The 19,868-nt window shown below is 47.5% G+C and overlaps 1 protein-coding gene across 2 annotated transcripts in view; it reads right to left on the bottom strand.

Moving 5' to 3' along the window:
- The window catches only part of pgm2l1 (phosphoglucomutase 2-like 1), a 97,537-nt gene that overhangs the window by 10,681 nt on the left and 66,988 nt on the right, over window positions 1–19,868 (bottom strand). For both annotated transcript variants that reach the window (XR_008723667.1, XM_055637422.1), the window contains exons 8-12: window positions 14,596–14,693; window positions 11,553–11,733; window positions 11,340–11,433; window positions 8,417–8,546; window positions 6,002–6,191 (exon numbers count right to left, since the gene is read on the bottom strand). Coding sequence is in view for 1 of the 2 variants with exons in the window: in XM_055637422.1 (XP_055493397.1) it covers window positions 6,002–6,191; window positions 8,417–8,546; window positions 11,340–11,433; window positions 11,553–11,733; window positions 14,596–14,693 (693 nt within the window). In the remaining variant the exon portion in view is untranslated. The remainder of the gene's footprint in view (window positions 1–6,001; window positions 6,192–8,416; window positions 8,547–11,339; window positions 11,434–11,552; window positions 11,734–14,595; window positions 14,694–19,868) is intronic.

Below are 19,868 nucleotides of genomic sequence, written 5' to 3'. Positions count from 1 at the left end.
GTCACAACCTTTTTGCCCGGGGTGGATGAATCAAAGCGTTACCCTAAACATTATTCCCTTTATCCTGTATTTGTACAATGTGGACGACTTGACTTTAATCATTTAGCAGTAGGAAGGAACAGCAGATGCTGGTTTAAACTGAAGATAGACACAGTGGGACAGGCTGCATCACTGGAGAGAAGGAATGGGTGACGTTTCGGGTCGAGAGCCTTAAGATGATCATGTGTGGTCTTTCCACTGACTGGATAGCACGCAACAAAAAGGCTTTTCACTGTACATTGGTACATGTGACAATAAACTAAACTAAACCAGCATGTAGAAACAAAGAACTGCAGATGCTGATATATATTAAAGTTAGACACGAAGTGCTGGAGTAATTTAGCGGGTCAATAGACAATAGGTGCAGGAGTAGGCCATTCGGCCTATTGTCTATTCCACTTATTGTCTATTGATCCGTTAAATTATCCCAGCACTTTGTGCCTATCTTTGATACATACCAGCATCTGCAGTTCTCTGTTTCTACATATTGGTTTAGTTTAATTTATTGTGATCATGGCTGATTATCTTATATGTTTCAATAAGATCCCCTCTCATCCTTCCAGTGTATATGTCCAGTTGCTCCATTCTCTCAGCATATGACAGTCCCGCCATCCCAGGAATTAACCTTGTAAACCTACGCTGCACTCCCTCAATAGCAAGAATGTCCTTCCCCAAATTTGGAGACAAAACAGCACACAATACTCCAGGTGTGGTCTCACTAGGGCCCTATACAACTGCAGAAGGACCTCTTTGCTCCTAGACTCAACTCCTCTTGTTATGAAGGCCAACATGCCATTAGCTTTCTTCACTGCTTGCTGTACCTGCATGCTTACTTTCAGTGACTGAAGTACAAGGACAACCAGATCTCGTTGTACTTCACCTTTTCCTAACTTGACACCATTTAGATAATAATCTGTCTTCCTGTTCTTGCCACCAAAGTGGATAACCTCACATTTATCCACATTAAACTACATCTGCCATGCATCTGCCCACTCACCCAACCTGGCCAAGTCACCCTGCATCCTTATAGCATCCTCTTTGCAGCTCACACTGCCACCCAGCTTTGTGAAATCTGCAAATTTGCTGATGTTATTTTTAATCCCTACATCTAAATCATTAATGTATATTGTAAATAGCTGCAGTCCCAGCACCCAACTAGTCACTGCCTGCCATTCTGAAAGCGACCCATTAATCCCTACTCTTTGTTTCCTGTCTGCCAACCAGTTTATCCATGTCAGTACCCTATCCCCAATACCATGTGCTCTAATTTTGCCCACTAATCTCCTATGTGGGATTTTATCAAATGATTTCTGAAAGTCCAGGTACACTACATCCACTGGCTCTCCCTTGTCCATTTTACTGGTTACATCCTCAAAAAATTCCAGAAGATTAGTCAAGCATGATTTCCCCTTCGTAAATCCATGCGGACTCGGACCGATCCTGTTACTGCTATCCAAATGTGCTGCTATTTCATCTTTTATAATTGACTCCAGCCACTTCCCCACCACCGATGTCAGGCTAATTGGTCTATAATTCCCTGTTTTCTCTCTCCCTCCTTTCTCAAAAAGTAGGATAACATTAGCTACCCTCCAATCCACAGGAACTGATCCAGAATCTATAGAACATTGGAAAATGATGACCAATGCGTCCACGATTTCTAGAGCCAGCTCCTTGAGTACCCTGGGATGCAGACCATCAGGCCCTGGGGATTTATCATCCTTCAGTCCCATCAGTCTATCCAACATCATTTCCTCCCCAATTATGAATTTCTTTCAGCTCCTCCGTCACCCTAAGTCCTCTGTCCCCTATTACATCAGGGAGATTGTTTGTGTACCCCTTAGTGAAGACAGAACCAAAGTACCTGTTCAACTCGTCTGCCATTTCCTTGTTCCCGATAATAAATTCACCTGTTTCTGTCTTCAAGGGGCCCACATTTGTCTTAACTAATTTATTCCTCTTCACATACCTAAAGAAGCTTTTACTAGCCTGCACCTCCTTAGTATTCTTGGCTATCTTACCTTCGTACTTCATATTTTCTCCCTGTATTGCCCTTTTAGTTCTCTTCTGTTGCTCTAAGGTGAGCGGGCCAAGGTTTAAAGGAGGTACAGGGCAAGTTCTTTTTTACAATAAACTGAGAAGGATTGAGAGTCAGAATCATACAACATGGAAACAGAGGCCTGTTTGTGCCAAACATGAGGCTGATGAGGGCAGAGCTGTAGATGTGTATATATGGATTTCAACAAAGCATTCAACAAAGTTTCACATTGTAAGCTGCTCTAGAAGGTTAGATCGCAAGGGATCCAAGGAGAGATAGCTGAATGGATAGCAAATTGGCTCCATGGAAGGAAGCAGAGGGTGATGGTGGAAGGTTGCTTCTCGGACTGGAGGCATGTGACTAGTGGTGTGCCTCAGGGTTCGGTGCTGGACCCATTACTGTTTGTCATCTACATCAATGATTTGGATGAGAACATACAGGGCAAGATTAGCAAGTTGGCAGATGATACAAAAGTGAGTAGTTTTGCAGATAGTGAAGATGGTTGTGAACGATTGCAGCAGGATCTGGATCGATTGGCCAGGTGGATGGAATTTAATACAGAGAAGTGTGATATGATGCATTTTGGGAATAACATGGGCAGGACCTACACAGTGAATGGTAGAGCAGAGGGATCTAGGAGTGCAGGTGCATGGTTCCTTGAAGCTCACGTCGCAGGCAACTTTTGGTACATTGGCCATCAGTCAGAGTATTGAATATAGAAGTTGGGAGGTCATGTTCCAGTTGTATAAGACGTTGGTGAGACCGCATTTAGAATATTGTGTTCAGTTCTAGGCACAATGTTATTGGAAAGATATTGTCAAGCTGGAAAGGTTTCAGAGAAGATCTACGAGGATGTTGCCAGGACTAGAGGGTCTGAACTATAGGGAGAGGTTGAGCAGGCTGGGTATCTATTCCTTGGAGGGGAGGATGAGGGGTGATCTAATTGAGGTGTATAAAATCATGAGAGGAATAGATCGGGTAGATGCACAGAGTCTCTTGCCCAGAATAGATGAATCGAAGACCAGAGGATATAGGTTTAAGGTGAAGGGGAAAAGATTTAATAGGAATCTGAGGGGTAACCTTTTTATGCAAAATGTGGTGGGTGTATGGAACAAGCTGCCAGAGGAGGTAATTGAGGCTGGGACTATCCCAATGTTTAAGAAACAGTTAGATGGATAGGACAGGTTTGGAGTGATTTGGACCAAACGCAAGTAGGTGGAACTAGTGTAGATGGGACATGTTGGCCGGTGCGGGCAAGTTGGGCCGAAGGGCCTGTTTCCATGCTGTAGGTCTCTGTGATGGACCCAAAATATGGAAGAAGAGGCATTGATGGGCTTTCTGTGTGATTCCAATCTTCTGGGCCCAAAATCCTTCCAGGCATCAAACAGTGTGAACCAGACACCTATTTGCAGCAGCAAGCCACCTCTTTCTGACGCAGCCTTCTTCATGTCACTGAATGCTGCATGTGCGTGCGGCGTGATCCGAAGACTCGGGGTGTGAGAATCGTGCACGAGACAGAGAACGAGTTGAGGTGTGAGTGTGAGGTGCCGATGTTGGGAACATTCTTGCAGCTGTGAGCAACGTGGGAAGGAGGGAGAGGGAGGGGGGGGGGGGGGAGCAGTGTAGGGGCAATAGGCAATAGACAATAGGTGCAGGAGCAGGCCATTTGGCCCTTCGAGCCAGCCCCGCCATTCAATGTGATCATTGCTGATAATCCCCAATCAGTTCCTGGCTTCTCCCCATATCCCCTGGCTCCGTTATTTTGAAAGCATCCAGAGAACCTGCCTCCACCGCCCTCTGAGGCAGAGAATTCCACAGACTCACAACTCTCTGTGAGAAAAAGTGTTTCCTCGTCTCCGTTCTAAATGGCTTACTCCTTATTCTTAAACTGTGGCCCCTGGTTCTGGACTCCCCCAACATCGGGAACATGTTTCCTGCCTCTAGTGTGTCCTTAACAATCTTATATGTTTCAATGAGATCACCTCTCATCCTTCCAAACTCCAGAGTGTACAAGCCCAGCCGCTCCATTCTCTCAGCATATGACAGTCCCGCCATCCCGGGAATTAACCTTGTAAACCTATGCTGCACTCCCTCAATAGCAAGAATGTCCTTCCTAAATTAGGGGACCAAAACTGCACATAATACTCCAGGTGTGGTCTCACTAGGGCTCTGTACAACTGCAGAAGGGTGCAGAAGGGAGGCAGGGTGGCAGGGGGGAGGGAGGAAGCAAGGGTCCACCCACGTGTGTGGATCCGGGGGGCAGTTGGCTTCACAGAGCGAGTGAGTGTTCACCACAAACAGACAGTGAGAGGGAACTGCATGCAATGCTCTCCCAGGTATATACACCACTGCGATCCTAGGAGAGGTGTGGAAAAGAAAAGGGAGGTAGTATGTGATTGTGGAAATGAAATAGACAAGGCAATACATTTTCAGCAGTTAATGGCATCAAAGGAAGTAGGGTCAGCATGGGAACAATGCAGCATCACTGGAGAGAAGGAATGGGGGATGTTTCAGGTCGAGACCCTTCTCTCCAGAGATGCTGCCTATCCCACTGAGTTACTCCAGCTTTTTGTGTCCACCTTCGACTCTGACTCCACCCTCTCAATGCCAAAATATTCTGTCTTGTAGGGAGATCCTGAGATACGAACTCAGGATCTCTTGTTTACCAGTTTGGTCATAAGGTCATAAGTGATAGTAGTAGAATTAGGCCATTTGGCCCATGAAGTCTACTCCGCCATTCAATCATGGTCGATCTATCTCTCCCTCCGAACCCCATTCTCCTGCCTTCTCCCCATAACCTCTGACACCCGTACTAATCAAGAATCTATCTGTCTCTGCCTTAAACATATCCACTGACTTGGCCTCCACAGCCTTCTGTGGCAAAGAATTCCACAGATTCACTACCCTCTGACTAAAGAAATGTCTCCTCATTTCCTTGCTAAAAGAATGTCCTTTAATTCTGAGGCTATGACCTCTAGCCCTAGACTCTTCGATCCATACCGCTACGGTTTGCAGTGGTATGGATCAAATGCAGGCAAATAGGACTAGCTGGGCCAACATGGGCAGGTTGGGCTGAAGGGCCTTTTCCCATGTTGTATGACTTACTGACCTCAATATGATTAGTTCAGTTTAGTTTATTATTGTCACGTGTTTTTCTGTTGCGTGCTACCCAGTCAGCAGAAATACAATATATGTCGTCCACAATGTACAGATACGTGGTAAAGGGAATAAAGTCCAATAAAGTCCCATTAAAGATAGTCCCAGGGTCACCAATGAGGTAGATGGGAGGTCAGGACCGCTCTCTTGTCGGTGAGAAGATGGTTCAGTTACCTGATAACAGGTGGAAAGGAACTGTCCCTGAATCTGGAGGTGTTTGTTCGTTTTCACACTTCTGTACCTCTTGCCCGATGGGAGAGGGGAGAAAAGGGAGTGATCAGGGGGAGACGAGGGTGTGGACGGGGTGAGACTGGTCCTTGATCTTGGGCTTTCAGAGTCTAGTTTGGTTTAGTTTAGAGATACAGCGCGGAAACAGGCCCTTCGGCCCACCGAGTCCGCACCGACCAGCGATCCCCGCACACTAACACAATCCTACACCCACTAGGGACAATTTATATTTATACCAAGCCAATTAATCTACAACCTGTACTTCTTTGGAGTGTGGGAGGAAACCGAAGATCTCGGGGAAAACCCATGCGGGTCACGGGGAGAACGTACAAACTCCCTACAGACAGCGCCCGTAGTCGGGATGGAACCCGGGTCTCCGGCGCTGCAAGCGCTGTAAGGCAGCAACTCTACCGCTGCGCCGCTGTGGCCATCCTTCATAGTTATCTAGCATTCTAAATAACGCCGCTTGCAAAACCAATGATGGTAAGATTGCTGCATAGAAATAGACCAGGGGGTGAGATATGAAAAACGATTTAAGCTTACCGACTTATTATTGGGTTGGCTGCTGTCAAATCCAGTGGTTACATCCCTGATGTGCAAAATTTCAAATGAGCCACAGGAGCAAGGGTACTGACTTTCCGTCTCATAGTTCCGGAGCCGTTCAAAGATTTTCTTAATTGTAGCAGGGTCGTAGCATTTAAAGTAAGAGGTTCTGGAGATGTGATGACCATACCTAAACACACAGACGGTGAAAACCAATGTCCAGTTATTAGTTTCCATGCATTTCGAGAGGCGGCCAAAACTTAGATTGAAGTTTATTAATGCCACGTGTTTTGAGGTACAGTGAATAGTATTGTTCTGCATGCTAGATTAGATAATACCACACATAAATGCAATCACGTCCAACTCAAGTACAACAGGTGGAGCAAAGGGCAAGATACAGAGTGCAGAATATAGTTCTCAGCATTGTAGCGCATTAGTTCCAGAGACAAAGTCTAATGTCCGCAACGGGGTAGAGGTGAATCGGACAGTACCCTAGCTCATGGAAGGACCGTTCAGAAGCCTGATTGCAGAGGGGAAGAAGCTGTTCCTGAGTCTGGTAGTGTTCGCTTGATGTACAAATTTGCAGATGCCACAAAGCTGGGTGGCAGTGTGAACTGTGAGGAGGATGCTATGAGAATGCAGGGGTCAGGGTATAAGTGGAGAAGGCAGGAACGGGGTACTGATTGGGGATGATCAGCCATGATCACATTGAATGGCGGTGCTGGCTTGAAGGGCCGAATGGCCTCCTCCTGCACCTATTGTCAAACACTAATATATTCTGTACTTTGTATCTTCCCTTTTGTTCTATCCATTGTCCTTGAGTTTGATTTGATTGTGTTTCTGTACAGTATTATCTGATTTGCTTGGATAGCTTGTAAAACAAAGTGTTTAGTTTAGTTTAGAGGTATAGCATGGAAACAGGCTGTTTGGCCCACGCCGACCATCACTCACCCTCCTTCTACATTATCTCACTTTCGCATCCACTCACTAAACACTATGGGGGCAATTTTACAATGAACGCAGGTCTTTGGGACGTGGGAGGAAACCGGAGCACCCGGAGGAAACCCCACGTGGTCCCAGGAAAAACATGCAAACTCCACACCGACAGCACCCGACGTCAGGAACGAAACCGGGTCCCTGGCGCTGTGAGGCAGCAACTCTACCCACTGCCCCAATGTGCCACCCACTGGACAATAAACGTCAGCATTTCTAACGCACAGTTTAATGCAACAGAGAAAATGACCTGTGATCAGAGGTCTGAAGATATAACGGCAGGAAACACAAACTGCACGGCGGCACAGAGGTAGAGTTGCTGCCTTACCTTCTTCACTGCCGTGTGCCGGGGCACCAGGGCAAAGGGCGCGGACGCCAACAGGATCAACAAACTCATCAGGAAGGCCGGCTCTGTCCTGGGGGCGGAGTTGGATTCACGGGAGGTTGCTCTTGGAGGGGAGGATGCTTCTCGAACTGCGGGGCATCCTGGACAATACAGCTCACCCCCTCCATGGTCAACACACTGGTCAACCTGAGGAGCACCTTCAGCAACAGACTGGTTCCACCAAGATGCAGCACAGAACGCCACAGGAGATCCTTCTTCCCTGTGGCTATCAACCTGTACAACCCCACCGCCTTCTGTCGTGGGGTAAACTGAGACTGACTCCCCCTTCTCTCCCCAATCTTTGCACATCCCCCAATCCTTTCCATTCATCACTTTAATTTCATGTTTCATGTATTTTGTGTTTTATGTATTTTGTGTTTTTAAGGATGTTGGCAGATCAATTTCCCTCCTGGGATGAATAAAGTTCTATCGTATCGTTACAGTGCCAGAGACCCGGGTTCGATCCTGACTCCAGGTGCTGTCTGTACAGAGTTTGTCATTCCCACCGTGACCCACATGGGTTTTCTCCAGGTGCTCGGGTTTACTCCCACACTCCAAAGATGTACAGGTTTGTAGATTAATTGGCTTTGGTAAAGAAAAATTGTAAATTTCCCTAGTGTGTGCAGGATAGTGTTTGTGATCGGGCGGTCGCTGGTCGGCACGGATTCGGTTGGCTGAAGAGCCTCTGTCCGCGTTGTATCTCTAAACTAAACTAGTGTGTGAACGGGCGATCGCTGGTCGGCACGGACTTGGTGGGCCGAAGGGCCTGTCTTCGCGCTGTATCTCTAAACTAAACTACTGTGTGAACGGGCAATCGCTGGTCGGTGCGGACTCAGTGGGCCGAAGGGCCTGTTTCCCCCGTTGTATCTCTAAACTAAACTAGTGTGTGACCGGGCACTGTATCTCTAAACTAGTGTGTGAATTGACGATCACTGGTCGGCGTGGACTCGGTGGGCCGAAGAGCCTCTGTCCGCGCTGGATCTCTAAACTAAACAAGTAGCTGAGCCCCACTTCGATACCTAGTTGGCATTACTCACGTTCTGTAAATGTTATTCAACTGCTGGACTATGGTGAGGTTTCTGGTCTCCAGATACGCCGCCATCTCGGCCACCACCACTGCTGCACTCACCCCATCCTTGTCAAACATCAGCGTGCCGCACATGAAGCCTATTAGCAACGAGAGCAAAGGGGCCGAGGTATGAGTGGTGGGAGTGTGGAGAGCACACAAGGAGGTCTGTGAGTACAGAGCCTGCCCACATTAGGCAGCACATTACATTCTGCCTCACCTTCAACACTGAATCTCGATAACTTGAACAATAAACACTGCATAAAATTGCAGATGCTGAAAATAGTGAGCAAAACATAGTCTTGATTGGTAGACAAAATGCTGGAGTAACTCAGCGGGACCGGCAGCATCTCCGGAGAGAAGGTATGGGTGACGTTTCGGGTCGAGACCCTTCTTCAGACTGAATTCACAACAGTAGTCTTGATTAGGGGTTATGGGGAGAAGGCAGGAGAATGGAGTTAGGAGCGAGAGATAGATCAGTTAGGATCGAAAGGCGGATAGACTTGATGGGCCGAGTGGCCTAATTCGGCTCCTAGAATTTATGAACTTAGTCCTGGAGGGACCAGGCAGCATTTAAAATACACTTGGACAGATATGGACCAAACGTGGGTAAATGGGATTAGATGGTCGGCATGGACAAGTTAGGATGAGGGACCAGTTTTCATGCTGTATCACTCTCTGACTCCATCTGGGGAGGGAATGGACAGATGACGTTTTGGGTCGAGATGCATCATCAGACTTTTTATAATAAATTCAAACAGTAAAGTTTTATAAAATCTGCATTGTGATGAGCAGTGGATTTTAAAGAGAATGTAAAAATATGCATGTAAACTCGACCGGAAACGTCACCCATCCCTTCCCTCCAGAGATGCTGCCTGTCCCGCTGAGTTACTCCAGCGTTTTGTGTCCCACATATTAAGAAGTTACCTATTCACACACAACTTTAAAAACAGTAGACAGCAACTATCCATATTAATAACAGTCAGCAGTAAAGTCACAGCAGCAATTAATCTTGTTCACATGATGTTGATATGTCTTGGTTTGTGCAAGATTAATTATCTGTCTAGTGTTGCTGGGCAGAACACCAGCTCGGTAACTCACACACAGAAGGCTTTGGAGGCCAAGGCAATGGATGTTTTTAATAGATTCTCAGTTAGTACGGGTGTCAGGGGTTATGGGGAGAAAGCAGGAGAATGGGGTAGACACAAAACGCTGGAGTAACTCAGCGGGTCAGGCAGCATCTCAGGAGAACATGGATAGGTGACGTTTCAGAGTGCTGGAGTAACACAGTGGGTCAGGCAGCATCTGTAGAGAACATGGATACGTGACGTTTCACTGAGTGCTGGAGTAACTCAGCGGGTCAGGCAGCATCTCTGGAGAAAAGGAATAGGTGATGTTTCGGGTTGGGACTTCTTCTTCTGAAGGGTCTCGATTGAATGCCGGAGTAGACTTGATGGGCTACATGGCCTAATTTTGCTCTTATCACTTATTAACATATGACACAAAATATCATGTCATAAGTGATAGGAGAAACATTAGGGTATTTAGCCCATCAAGTCTACTCCGCCATTCAATCATGGCTGATCTATCTTTCCCTCTTAACCCCAGCCAAGAAAGCCATGGATAAAGTGAACACTCAAGGTCTTTATCCCAGGGTAGAGGATTCTAAAACTCGAGGGCACTGGCTTAAGGTGAGTGGGGAGAGATTTAACGGACTCAGGGCAACTTTATCCACTCAAAGGGTAGTCCGCATTGATCGGTTGATACAGCATGTATACGACAGGCCCTTTGGCCCACTTAGTCCATGCTGGCCATCGTTCACATTAGTTCTATGTTATCCCACTTGTTTATCGATACCCTGCACAGGAAGGACAAATTGCAGAAGTCAATTAACCTACAAACCAGCACGTCTTTGGGATGTGGAGGAAACCGGAGCACCCAGAGGAAACCCATACGGCACAGGGAGAACGTGCAAACTCCATGCAGGCAGCATCTGAGGTCAGGATGGAACACAGGTCATTGACACTGTCAGGCAGCGGTTCTACCAGCTACGCCACTGTCCCACCCTGTGCCGTGTCTGAAACCAGCTGCCTGAGGAAGCAGGAGAAACAGATACAATTACCAGGTTTAAGACATTTGGACAGATATATGGATGGGAAGGATTTAGAGGGATAGGGCGGCATGGTGGTGTAGTGGTAGAGCTGCGGCCTTACAATGCCAGACACCCGGATTCAATCCTGACTACGGGTGCTGTCTGTATGGAGTTTGTACTTTCTCCCCGTGACCTGCATGGGTTTTCCCCCCACATTTCAAAGACGTGCTAGTTTGTAGGTTAATTGGCTTGGTATAAATGTTAAACATTTGTCCCTAGTGTGTGTAGGGTAGTGTTAATGTGCAGGGATCGCTGGTTGGCGCGGACCCGGTGGACCAAAGGGCCTATTTCCGCGCCGTATCTCTAAACTAAACTAGTGTGTGAACGGGCGATCGCTGGTCAGCGCCGACTTGGTGGGCCGAAGGGCTTGTTTCTGCGCTGTATCTCTAAATTAAACTTAAACAAATGGAACTAGCTTAGATGGAACATCTTGGTCGACGTGGATGAGGTGGGTCGAAGGTCCTGTTTCCGCGCTGTATCTCTAAACTAGTGTGTGAACGGGCGATCGCTGGTCGGCGCGTATTTGGTGGGCCGAAGGGCCTGTTTCCGCGCTGTACAGTTCTCTGTGGTCACAGGCAATGGCTGTCTGTTGGTACTACAGTGCAGAGACCAAATACAAAGAGTAGGTGGACAAAAATGCTGGAGAAACTCAGCGGGTGAGGCAGCATCTATGGAGCGAAGGAAATAGTTGACGTTTCGGGTCGAGACCCTTCTTCAGACTTAAAAATACCAAGTGTCTCACCAATGGATTCCTCAAATGCGAACAACACTTCTTTCCCGCTCTGAAGCAACTCGTCGATTCGGTTTCCAATCCACTTGAACCCAGGCAGAGTTTCCTGAAACATAAAGGGACTGGGGTAGGTGGGGCGTAGCGGACGGCATGGGGAAGCTGGGCCGAAGGGCCTGACTTCGAGCTGTATGGCTCGGTGACTGCAATGTCGGCAAAGCTTCTCACCTCAAAGTGGAAGCCTTCATGAACGGCGAGGGCCTGCAGCACTTTGGAGGAGACGGTTGTGGCCAGCATGTAGACGTTCTTCACGTCAGAGAGGTCGGGGTGCTCACTCCTCCAGCAGCTAAACATCCACCAGCCCAGGAGAGCCCCCAGCTCGTTGCCAGAAAACACCTTCCATCTGCCACTGCATCGAGACACAAGAAGCAGGTTAGATACTTTGGGGGGGTAGACACAAAACGCTGGAGAAACTCAACGCTGGAGAAACTCAGTGGGTCAGGCAGCATCTCTGGAGAACATGGATATGTGACAGGTTGGGACTTCTTCTTCTAAAGGGTCTCGATTGGTGTTGAATCTGTGGAATTCTCTGTCACAGACGGCTGTGGAGGCCAAGTCAGTGGATATATTTAAGGCAGAGATAGATAGATTCTTGATTAGTACGGCTGTCGGGGTTATGGGGAGAAGGCAGGAGAATGGCGTTAGGGGGGGGAGAGATAGATCAGCCATGATTGAATTGCAGAGTAGACTTGATGGGGCGAATGGCCTAATTCTATTCGTATCACTTATGATCTTATTCGTTTTTCACCAGAGATGCTGCCTGACCCACCAGCATCTACTGTTCTTTTCCACACTACTCAATACCTTGGGCTGTTTATTGCACCTATCTTCAAGGTGAGATTTTAAAGGACTTGACGGAAGTATATGAAATTATGTGAGGCATGGATAGGGTAGACAGTCAGAACCATTATCCTACAGTGGAAATATCAAAGGCCAGAGGGCACAGGTTTAAGGGGGAACAGTTTAAAAGAGGTGCGTGGGGCAATTTCAAACAGAGTGGCGAGTGCCCTTTAACACGATGCCAGAGGGTGCTGGAAGCAGATGTTTAAAGGAGACGGGTGATCGATGGTCAGCATGAACTCGGTGGGCCAAAGGGCCTTTTCCATGCTATATCTCCAAACTAAACATGTTGTGTAAGCCCCTGTGTGAACCATCTGATCAGTCCTGCTCCATCAGATGGTGTGGGGACAGGTGGGACTAGTGAAAATGGGGCATGTTGATCGACGTGGGCAAGTTGGGTCCACTGCATGTCTCCATGACTGTATGAGGGGTGGAGGTAGGAGGAGAGAGGATAGAAATGAAAACACAGATATTGTGGGTTGAAGGGCCTGTTCCTGTGCTGTTATTTGTTTAAATCCCTCTCCCAAACTCAGGATATTTAGTCAATAACCTTAAAATGTAACCTCTGGACATCAATCACTAAAATACTCCCTGAAGGAGGTGTTTTGTCTCAACCACATGAAGACAGTGGAACATTGAACTCGGAACGGTACAGCTGAGGATCTATAAGCCACTGGTCAGGCTGCATTTGGAATATTGTCAGCAGTTTTGGGCATCACATCCAAGGAAGGATGTGCTGGCGCTGGAGAGGGTCCAGAGGAAGTTTACGAGAATGATCCCAGGAATGAGTGGGTTAACCTACGATGAGCGTTTGACCGCACTGGGCCTGTACTCGCTGGAGTTTAGAAGAATGAGAGTGGATGTGGAAAGGATGTTTCCACTGGTGGGAGAGTCTATAGGTCTACAGGTCATAGCCTCAGAATTAAAGGAGATGAGGAGGAATTTCTTTCGTCAGAGGGCGGTGAATCTGTAGAATTATTTGCCACAGAAGGCCATGGAGGCCAAGTCAGTGGATATTTTTAGGGCAGAGATAGACAGATTCTTGATTAGTACGGGTGTTGGAGGTTATGGGGCGAAGGCAGGAGAATGGGGTTAGGAGGGTGAGATAGATCAGCCATGATTGAATGGTGGAGTAGACATGATGGGCCGACTGGCCTAATTCTGCTCCTATCACAAGATCTTATGAGCACATGAGCAGCCCCTTCAGCCCACAATGTCTGTACCCAACATGATGCTAACCAACTTCATCTGACGGAACATAATCCATACCTGTACATTCCCCGTACATACATGTGCCTATGCTAAAGTCTCTTAAACACCACTAATGTATCAGCCTCCACCACCACCAAGGTACTACACATGTGCACAGGTGCCATCGCAATGTTTAAGAAACATTAGACAGGTACATGGATAGGACAGGTTTAGAGGGATATGGGCCAAATGCAGGCAGGTGGGTCTAGTGTAGATGGGACCTGTTGGCCTGTTTCCACGCTATAAGACTCTATGACAACTCTGGCAGAGCGTTCCAGGCACCCACCACTACCTGTGCAAAAAATGCTGATGTGCACATCTCCTTTAAACTTTGCCCCTCTCACCTTAAAGCTGTGCCCCCCAGTATTTGATATTTTCAAAAGATTTCAAAAGGAAAAGGTTTTCTGACTGTCTACCCCAGGGGTCGGCAACCTACGGCCCATGGGCCGGATCCGGCCCCTAACCCAAAAACAACCGGCCCGCAGGCGCGTTTTTGATTCAATTCGTCATTGCGACCTGGGAACCGCAGCCAGTCCTGGGGCATGCAGCCGGCCTGGGGACTGCAGCTCGTCCCGGGAAGGCGAGCTGATCTGGGAACTGCAGCTCGTCCCGGGGCAGGCAGGCGACCTGGGAGCGACAGCCAGTCCGGCCGACCTGGGAACTGCAGAAAACTAATTGAAAAACACGTGAAAACTAATGGGAAAAACTATTGGTGATAGATGTGGCCCGCCATCCGCTCACACACATGGGTCCTGCCTGGCCCCTATACAGAACAAGGTTGCCGACCCCTGGTCTATCCTATCTATGTCTTTCATAATTTTGTATAGTTTTATTAGGTCCCCTAGCAACCTTTAACGTTCCAGAGAAAACAATCCAAGTCGACCCAACCTCTCCCTGTAGCTAATGATCTATAATCTAGGCAGCATTCTGGCAAAGTTCCTCTGCACCCTCCCCAACCTCTCCCTGCAGCTAATCCAGGCAGCATTGTGGTAAACTTCATCTGCACCCTTTCCAAAGCCTTCCAATTTGGGGATGACCAGAATTGCACGCAATAAAGTGGGCAGTAATGAAAGCTGTGCACAGCACCGAGTGACGAACATGGCTCACTATGAACACTTACTCCTCTTGCTCTTCTGCAACAGCCAGTCTGTCGGCATCGGGATCTGTGGCCAACACAACCCGAGCCCCTTCCTTCTCAGCCAACTTGATTGCAAGAACCTAACGACAGAGAGCAGAGAAAGGTCACGTCAAGTGAAGTCTATTTACAGTGACGGGTCACTACTTACTGAAGTACCATAGTTGACATGGAGAGACAGAGAGAGAGAGAGAGAGGGAGAGAGGGAGAGAGAGAGAGAGAGAGAGAGAGAGAGAAATGGAGAGAGCAGAGATAGAGAGAGAGGGAGACACACACACACACACACACACACAGAGGCAGAGAGAGACACAGAGAGAGGCAGAGACAGGGAGAGAAAGAAAGAGAAAGAGAGACAGGCAGAGAAAGAGAGAGTGACAGACACAGAGAGAGAGAAAGAGAGAGAAAGAGACACAGACAGAGAGAGAGAGGGAGACAGAAAGGGACATAGAGAGAAAGAGAGAGAGCGAGAAAGGTAGGTGGAGGAGTAGGCCATTCGGCCCTTCATGCCAGCACCGCCATTCAATGTGATCATGGCTGATCATCTACAATCAGTTCCTGCTTTTCCCCCATATCCCTTGATTCATTTAATCCTGAGGTAAATCTCCCTCTTGAAAACATCCAGAGAATTGACTTCCATTGCCTTATGTGGCAGAGACAGAGAGGGAGACAGAAAGAGAGAGAGAGAGACAAACAGAGAGGCAGAAAGAGAGAGACAGAGAGAGAGAGAGAAAGAGAGACGGAGAGAGAGAGAGACAGAGAGAGAGACAGAGAGAGAGAGAGACATTGTGCCACACTATTTGCTCCTAAGCTGTTAGTGTACGAGGGGCCCAGAACTGTCTCAGAGTGCAAGATGTGGACTCAACCAAGCTTCCACACTTCACCTATATAAATACCTGTCACAATGTCTTCCACATGTTGTTATTGCTCATCTCAATTACTCCCTCTGGCAGCTCGTAAATGCACCACTCTACACCCAATAAAGTTCCCTTTCAAATTTCTCCCCCCCCCCTCACCTTAAATCTCTGCCCTCTAACTTTGTACTCCCTTCCCCTTCATAAAAGTAATGACTGCAAAAAGAATGCCCTCCACTTTGAGACACTGAGTGTGTGATTAGCAGCCATGAGCCAAAGGCAAGTTCATCAAACCATCCTTTATAAAGTCAGTCACAGATTTCACCATTTGTTCAATCAAGAAAACAACATAAGAAGATGCTGATGCTGGAATCTTGAACAAAGCACAAGTTTCTGGAGGAATTCAGCAGGATGGGTAGCATCTGTGGAGGGAATGGACCAACAGCGTTTCAGGTCATAAGGAATAGGAGTAGAATTGGGCCATTCAGCCCATCAAGTCTACTCCGCCATTCAATCATGGCTGATCTATCTCTCCCTCCTAACCCCATTCTCCTGCCTTCTACCCATAACCTCTGACACCTGCAATGATCAAAAATCTATATATCTCTGCCATAAAAATATCCACCGACTTTGTGCCTTCTGTGGCAAAGAACTCCACAGATTCACCACCCTTTGCTGAAGAAAATTCTCCTAATTTCCTTCCTAAAAGAATGTCCTTTAATTCTGAGGCTATGACCTCCAGTCCTAGACTCTCCCACAAGTGGAAACATCCTCTCCACATCCACTCCATCCAAGCCGTTCACTATTCTGTATGTTTCAATGAGGTCCTCCCTCATTCTTCTTAGGGATAGGAGTGGAATTAGGCCATTCAGCCCATCAAGTCTACTCCGCCATTCAATCATGGTTGATCTATCTCTCCCTCCTAACCCCATTCTCCTGCCTTCTCCCCATAACCTACAAGTCACTAATAGGAATAGGCCATTAAGCTCCTCAATGTTACCCCACCATGTAACACAATCAAGGCTTATGTCAACCACTAGCCTCCTGTCTGATCGTATCCCTTCACTCCTTTAATATTTAGTAGTAGGCCCCCCTCGGTCATGACTGACCATGGGTCATTATATTTATATTTATGTTAATATTATCTGTTGAGGTTTCATATATTATTAAATAATTTGCCCGACCATTTGCACCAGACAATAGACAAGAGGTGCAGTAGTAGGCCATTCGGCCCTTCATGCCAGCACCGCCATTCAATGTCATTTGACGGCACTGGGCCTGTGCTCGCTGGAGTTTAGAAGGATGATGGACCTCATTGAAACTTACCGAGTAGTGAATGGCTTGGATAGAGTGGATGTGGAGAGGATGTTTCCACTCGTGGGGGAGTCAAGGACCAGAGGACACAGCTTCGGAATAAAAGGACGTTCCTTTAGAAAGGAGATGAGGAGGAGTTTCTACAGTCAGAGGGTGGTGAATCTGTGGAATTCATTGCCACAGACGGCTGTGGAGGCCAAGCCAGTGGGTATTTTTAGAGTGGAGATTGACAGATTCTTGATTAGTACAGGTATCAAAGATTAGGGGAGAAGGCAGGAGAATGGGGTTGAGAGGGAGATAGATCAGACATAATTGAATGGGGGAGTAGACTCGATGGGCCAAATGGTCTAGTTTCAGCTCCTAGGACTTATAAACTAAGTAATGGGTCTAGATATGTTTGCCTGTAAGTTTTACGTTAGATACAGCGCAGAAGCAGGCTATTTGGCCCATCGGGTCCGCGCTGACCACCGATCCCTGTACACCACCACTAACCTACACACTAGGGGCAATTTACAATTTTTGGCGCAACCAATTAACCTACAAACCTGTACGTCTATGGAGTGCGGGAGGAAACCGGATGACCCGGGCAAAACCCTTGCAGTCACGGGGAGAACGCGCAAACTCCATCCAGATAGCACCCGTGGTCGGGATGGCATCCGGGTCTCTGGTGCCATGAGGCAGCAGCTCTACCCGCTGTGCCACTCACTGATACTTGCTGACTAGGAACGGCGCCCTGGTCACAGAATTGGAGGTATTGAGTGACAGGAGTAGAATTAGGCCATTCGGCCCATCAAGTCTACTCCGCCATTCAATCATGGCTGATCTATCTCTCCCTCACAACCCCATTCTCCTGCCTTCTCCCCATAACCCCCGACACCCGTACTAATCAAGAATATCTATCTCTGCCTTAAAAATAATCCATTCATTTGGCCTCCACAGCCTTTTGTGGCAATTAATTCTACAGATTCACCACCCTCTGACCAACGCAATTCCTCCTCATTTCCTTTGTACATCCTTTTATTCTGAGGTTATGCCCTCTGGTCCTAGTCTCTCCCACTGGTGGAAACATCCTCTCCACATCCACTTTATCCAGGACTTTCACCATTCGGTAAGTTTCAATAAGGTCCTCTCTCAATCTTCTAACTCCAGCGAGTACAGGCCCAGTGCCGTCCAACGCTCATCAAAGGTTAACCCACTCATTCCTGGGATCATTCTCATAACCCTCCTCTGGACCCTCTCTAGAGCCAGCATGAAGAAATTCCTCCTCAACTCCTTCCTGAAGGTTAAGGTTGCCGTACACTAGCCGCTGCCGCTGTTGTTGCCATGAACGTCGCCTGACAGCTACTTCCTGCTTGCTGCAGTTTCGCGGGCAGCAGTGTGTGTGTCCACGCCTGCGTGAAGGTTGAGGCATGGCAACGAGCCAAGAGAGCAACGAGCCAAGGCAACTGCTCCCCAGCCTGTCCAACCTGTGACATTTGCAAAGGGCTGAGCTGGCAATGGCAGGGGGGTTGAATTACTGAAGTCAAAACTCCACTCAAAATCACCGCACTATGGGGTTAACCATTCCAGAAATAGAAACATATATAGAAAATAGGTGCAAGAGTAGGCCATTCAGCCCTACGAGCCAGCACCGCCATATGATCATGGCTGATCATCCAAAACCATGGCTGATCCCAGTTCCTGCTTTCCCCCCCGTATCCCTGGATTCCTTTAGCCCTAAGAGCTAAATCTAACTCTCTCTTAAACAAACGGCTTTCTAAACTAATGGCTGATTCCTTGACCACTTGTACTTGATCAGTGAAGATTGACACTAAATGCTGAAGTAACTCAGCGGGACAGGCAGCATCTCTGGAGAGAAGGAATGGGTGACGTTTTGGGTCGAGACCCTTCTTCAGACTCTTGATCACTTGTCTTTACATTTCCACACAAAGTGCTTTCCCCCCCATATCCCTTGATTCCGTTAGGCCTAAGAGTTAAATCTAACTCTCTCTTGAAAACATCCAATGAATTGGCCTCTACCGTCTCTGTGGCAGAGAATTCCACAAATTCACAACTCCCTGGGTGAAAAAGTTTTTTCTCACCTCAGTCTTGAATGGCTTCCACTTTATTCTAAGACTGGACCCTGGTTCTGGACTCGCCCAACATTGGGAACATTTTTCCATTTTTGACATGTACAGTCAGTCTGAAAAAGGGTCTCGACCCAAAACATCACCTATTCCTTCGCTCCATAGATGCTGCCTCACCCGCTGAGTTACTCCAGCATTGTCTACCTTCGATTTTTGCAGCATCTGCAGTTCTTTCTTAAACATAATGTCTTCAGAAAGTCGCAATTGTATCCAATTCTATGGCTTCCTCCGGCCGCTTCTTCCAGATATCGACTACCCACTGAGTGGAAAAAGTTTCCCCTGAGGTCCCTCCATAATTTTAGAATACTCTACCCTGGGAAAGAGACTGTGAGCGTTCACTTTATCCATGTCCCTCACGATCTTGTACACCTCAATAAGGTTACCCCCTCAGCCTCCAAAGAGGGAGTAGTTTAGACTCACTCAGTGATCACTCCTGGCAATCGATCATTTTACTGATGATGACAGCACTTATGTACACTGTGGAGGAAGGAACTGCAGATGACCGGCTGCATTGTGGCTTGGTTCGGCAACTTGAGCGTCCAGGAGCGGAAAAGAATGCAGAAAGTTGTGACCACTGCCCAGTCCATCATCGGCTCTGACCTCCCCACCATCGAGGGGATCTATCACAGTCGCTGCCTCAAAAAGGCTGCCAACATCATCAGAGACCCACACCATCCTGGCCACATACTCATCTCTCCGTTGCCATCGGGAAGAAGGTACAGGAGCTTGAAATCTGGAGCATCCAGGTTCAGGAACAGCTTCTTCCCCACAGCCATCAGCCTATTAAACACAACTTCAAACAGGCTCTGAACAATAACAGTCTATTGCACTTTATCTGTTTATTTTTGTGCATATCTATGGTCTATGGTATATAGACACGCTCAACTTTTATTTCCTGTTCTGTATTATGTTTACATGTTCTGTTGTGTTGCAGCAAGCAGGAATTTCATTGTCCTATCTGGAACAC

The sequence above is a fragment of the Leucoraja erinacea genome, chromosome 6 (assembly GCF_028641065.1).
Source record: "Leucoraja erinacea ecotype New England chromosome 6, Leri_hhj_1, whole genome shotgun sequence".
NCBI classification, from domain to species: Eukaryota; Metazoa; Chordata; class Chondrichthyes; order Rajiformes; family Rajidae; genus Leucoraja; species Leucoraja erinaceus.
This window is presented reverse-complemented; position numbering and strand designations above follow the sequence as displayed.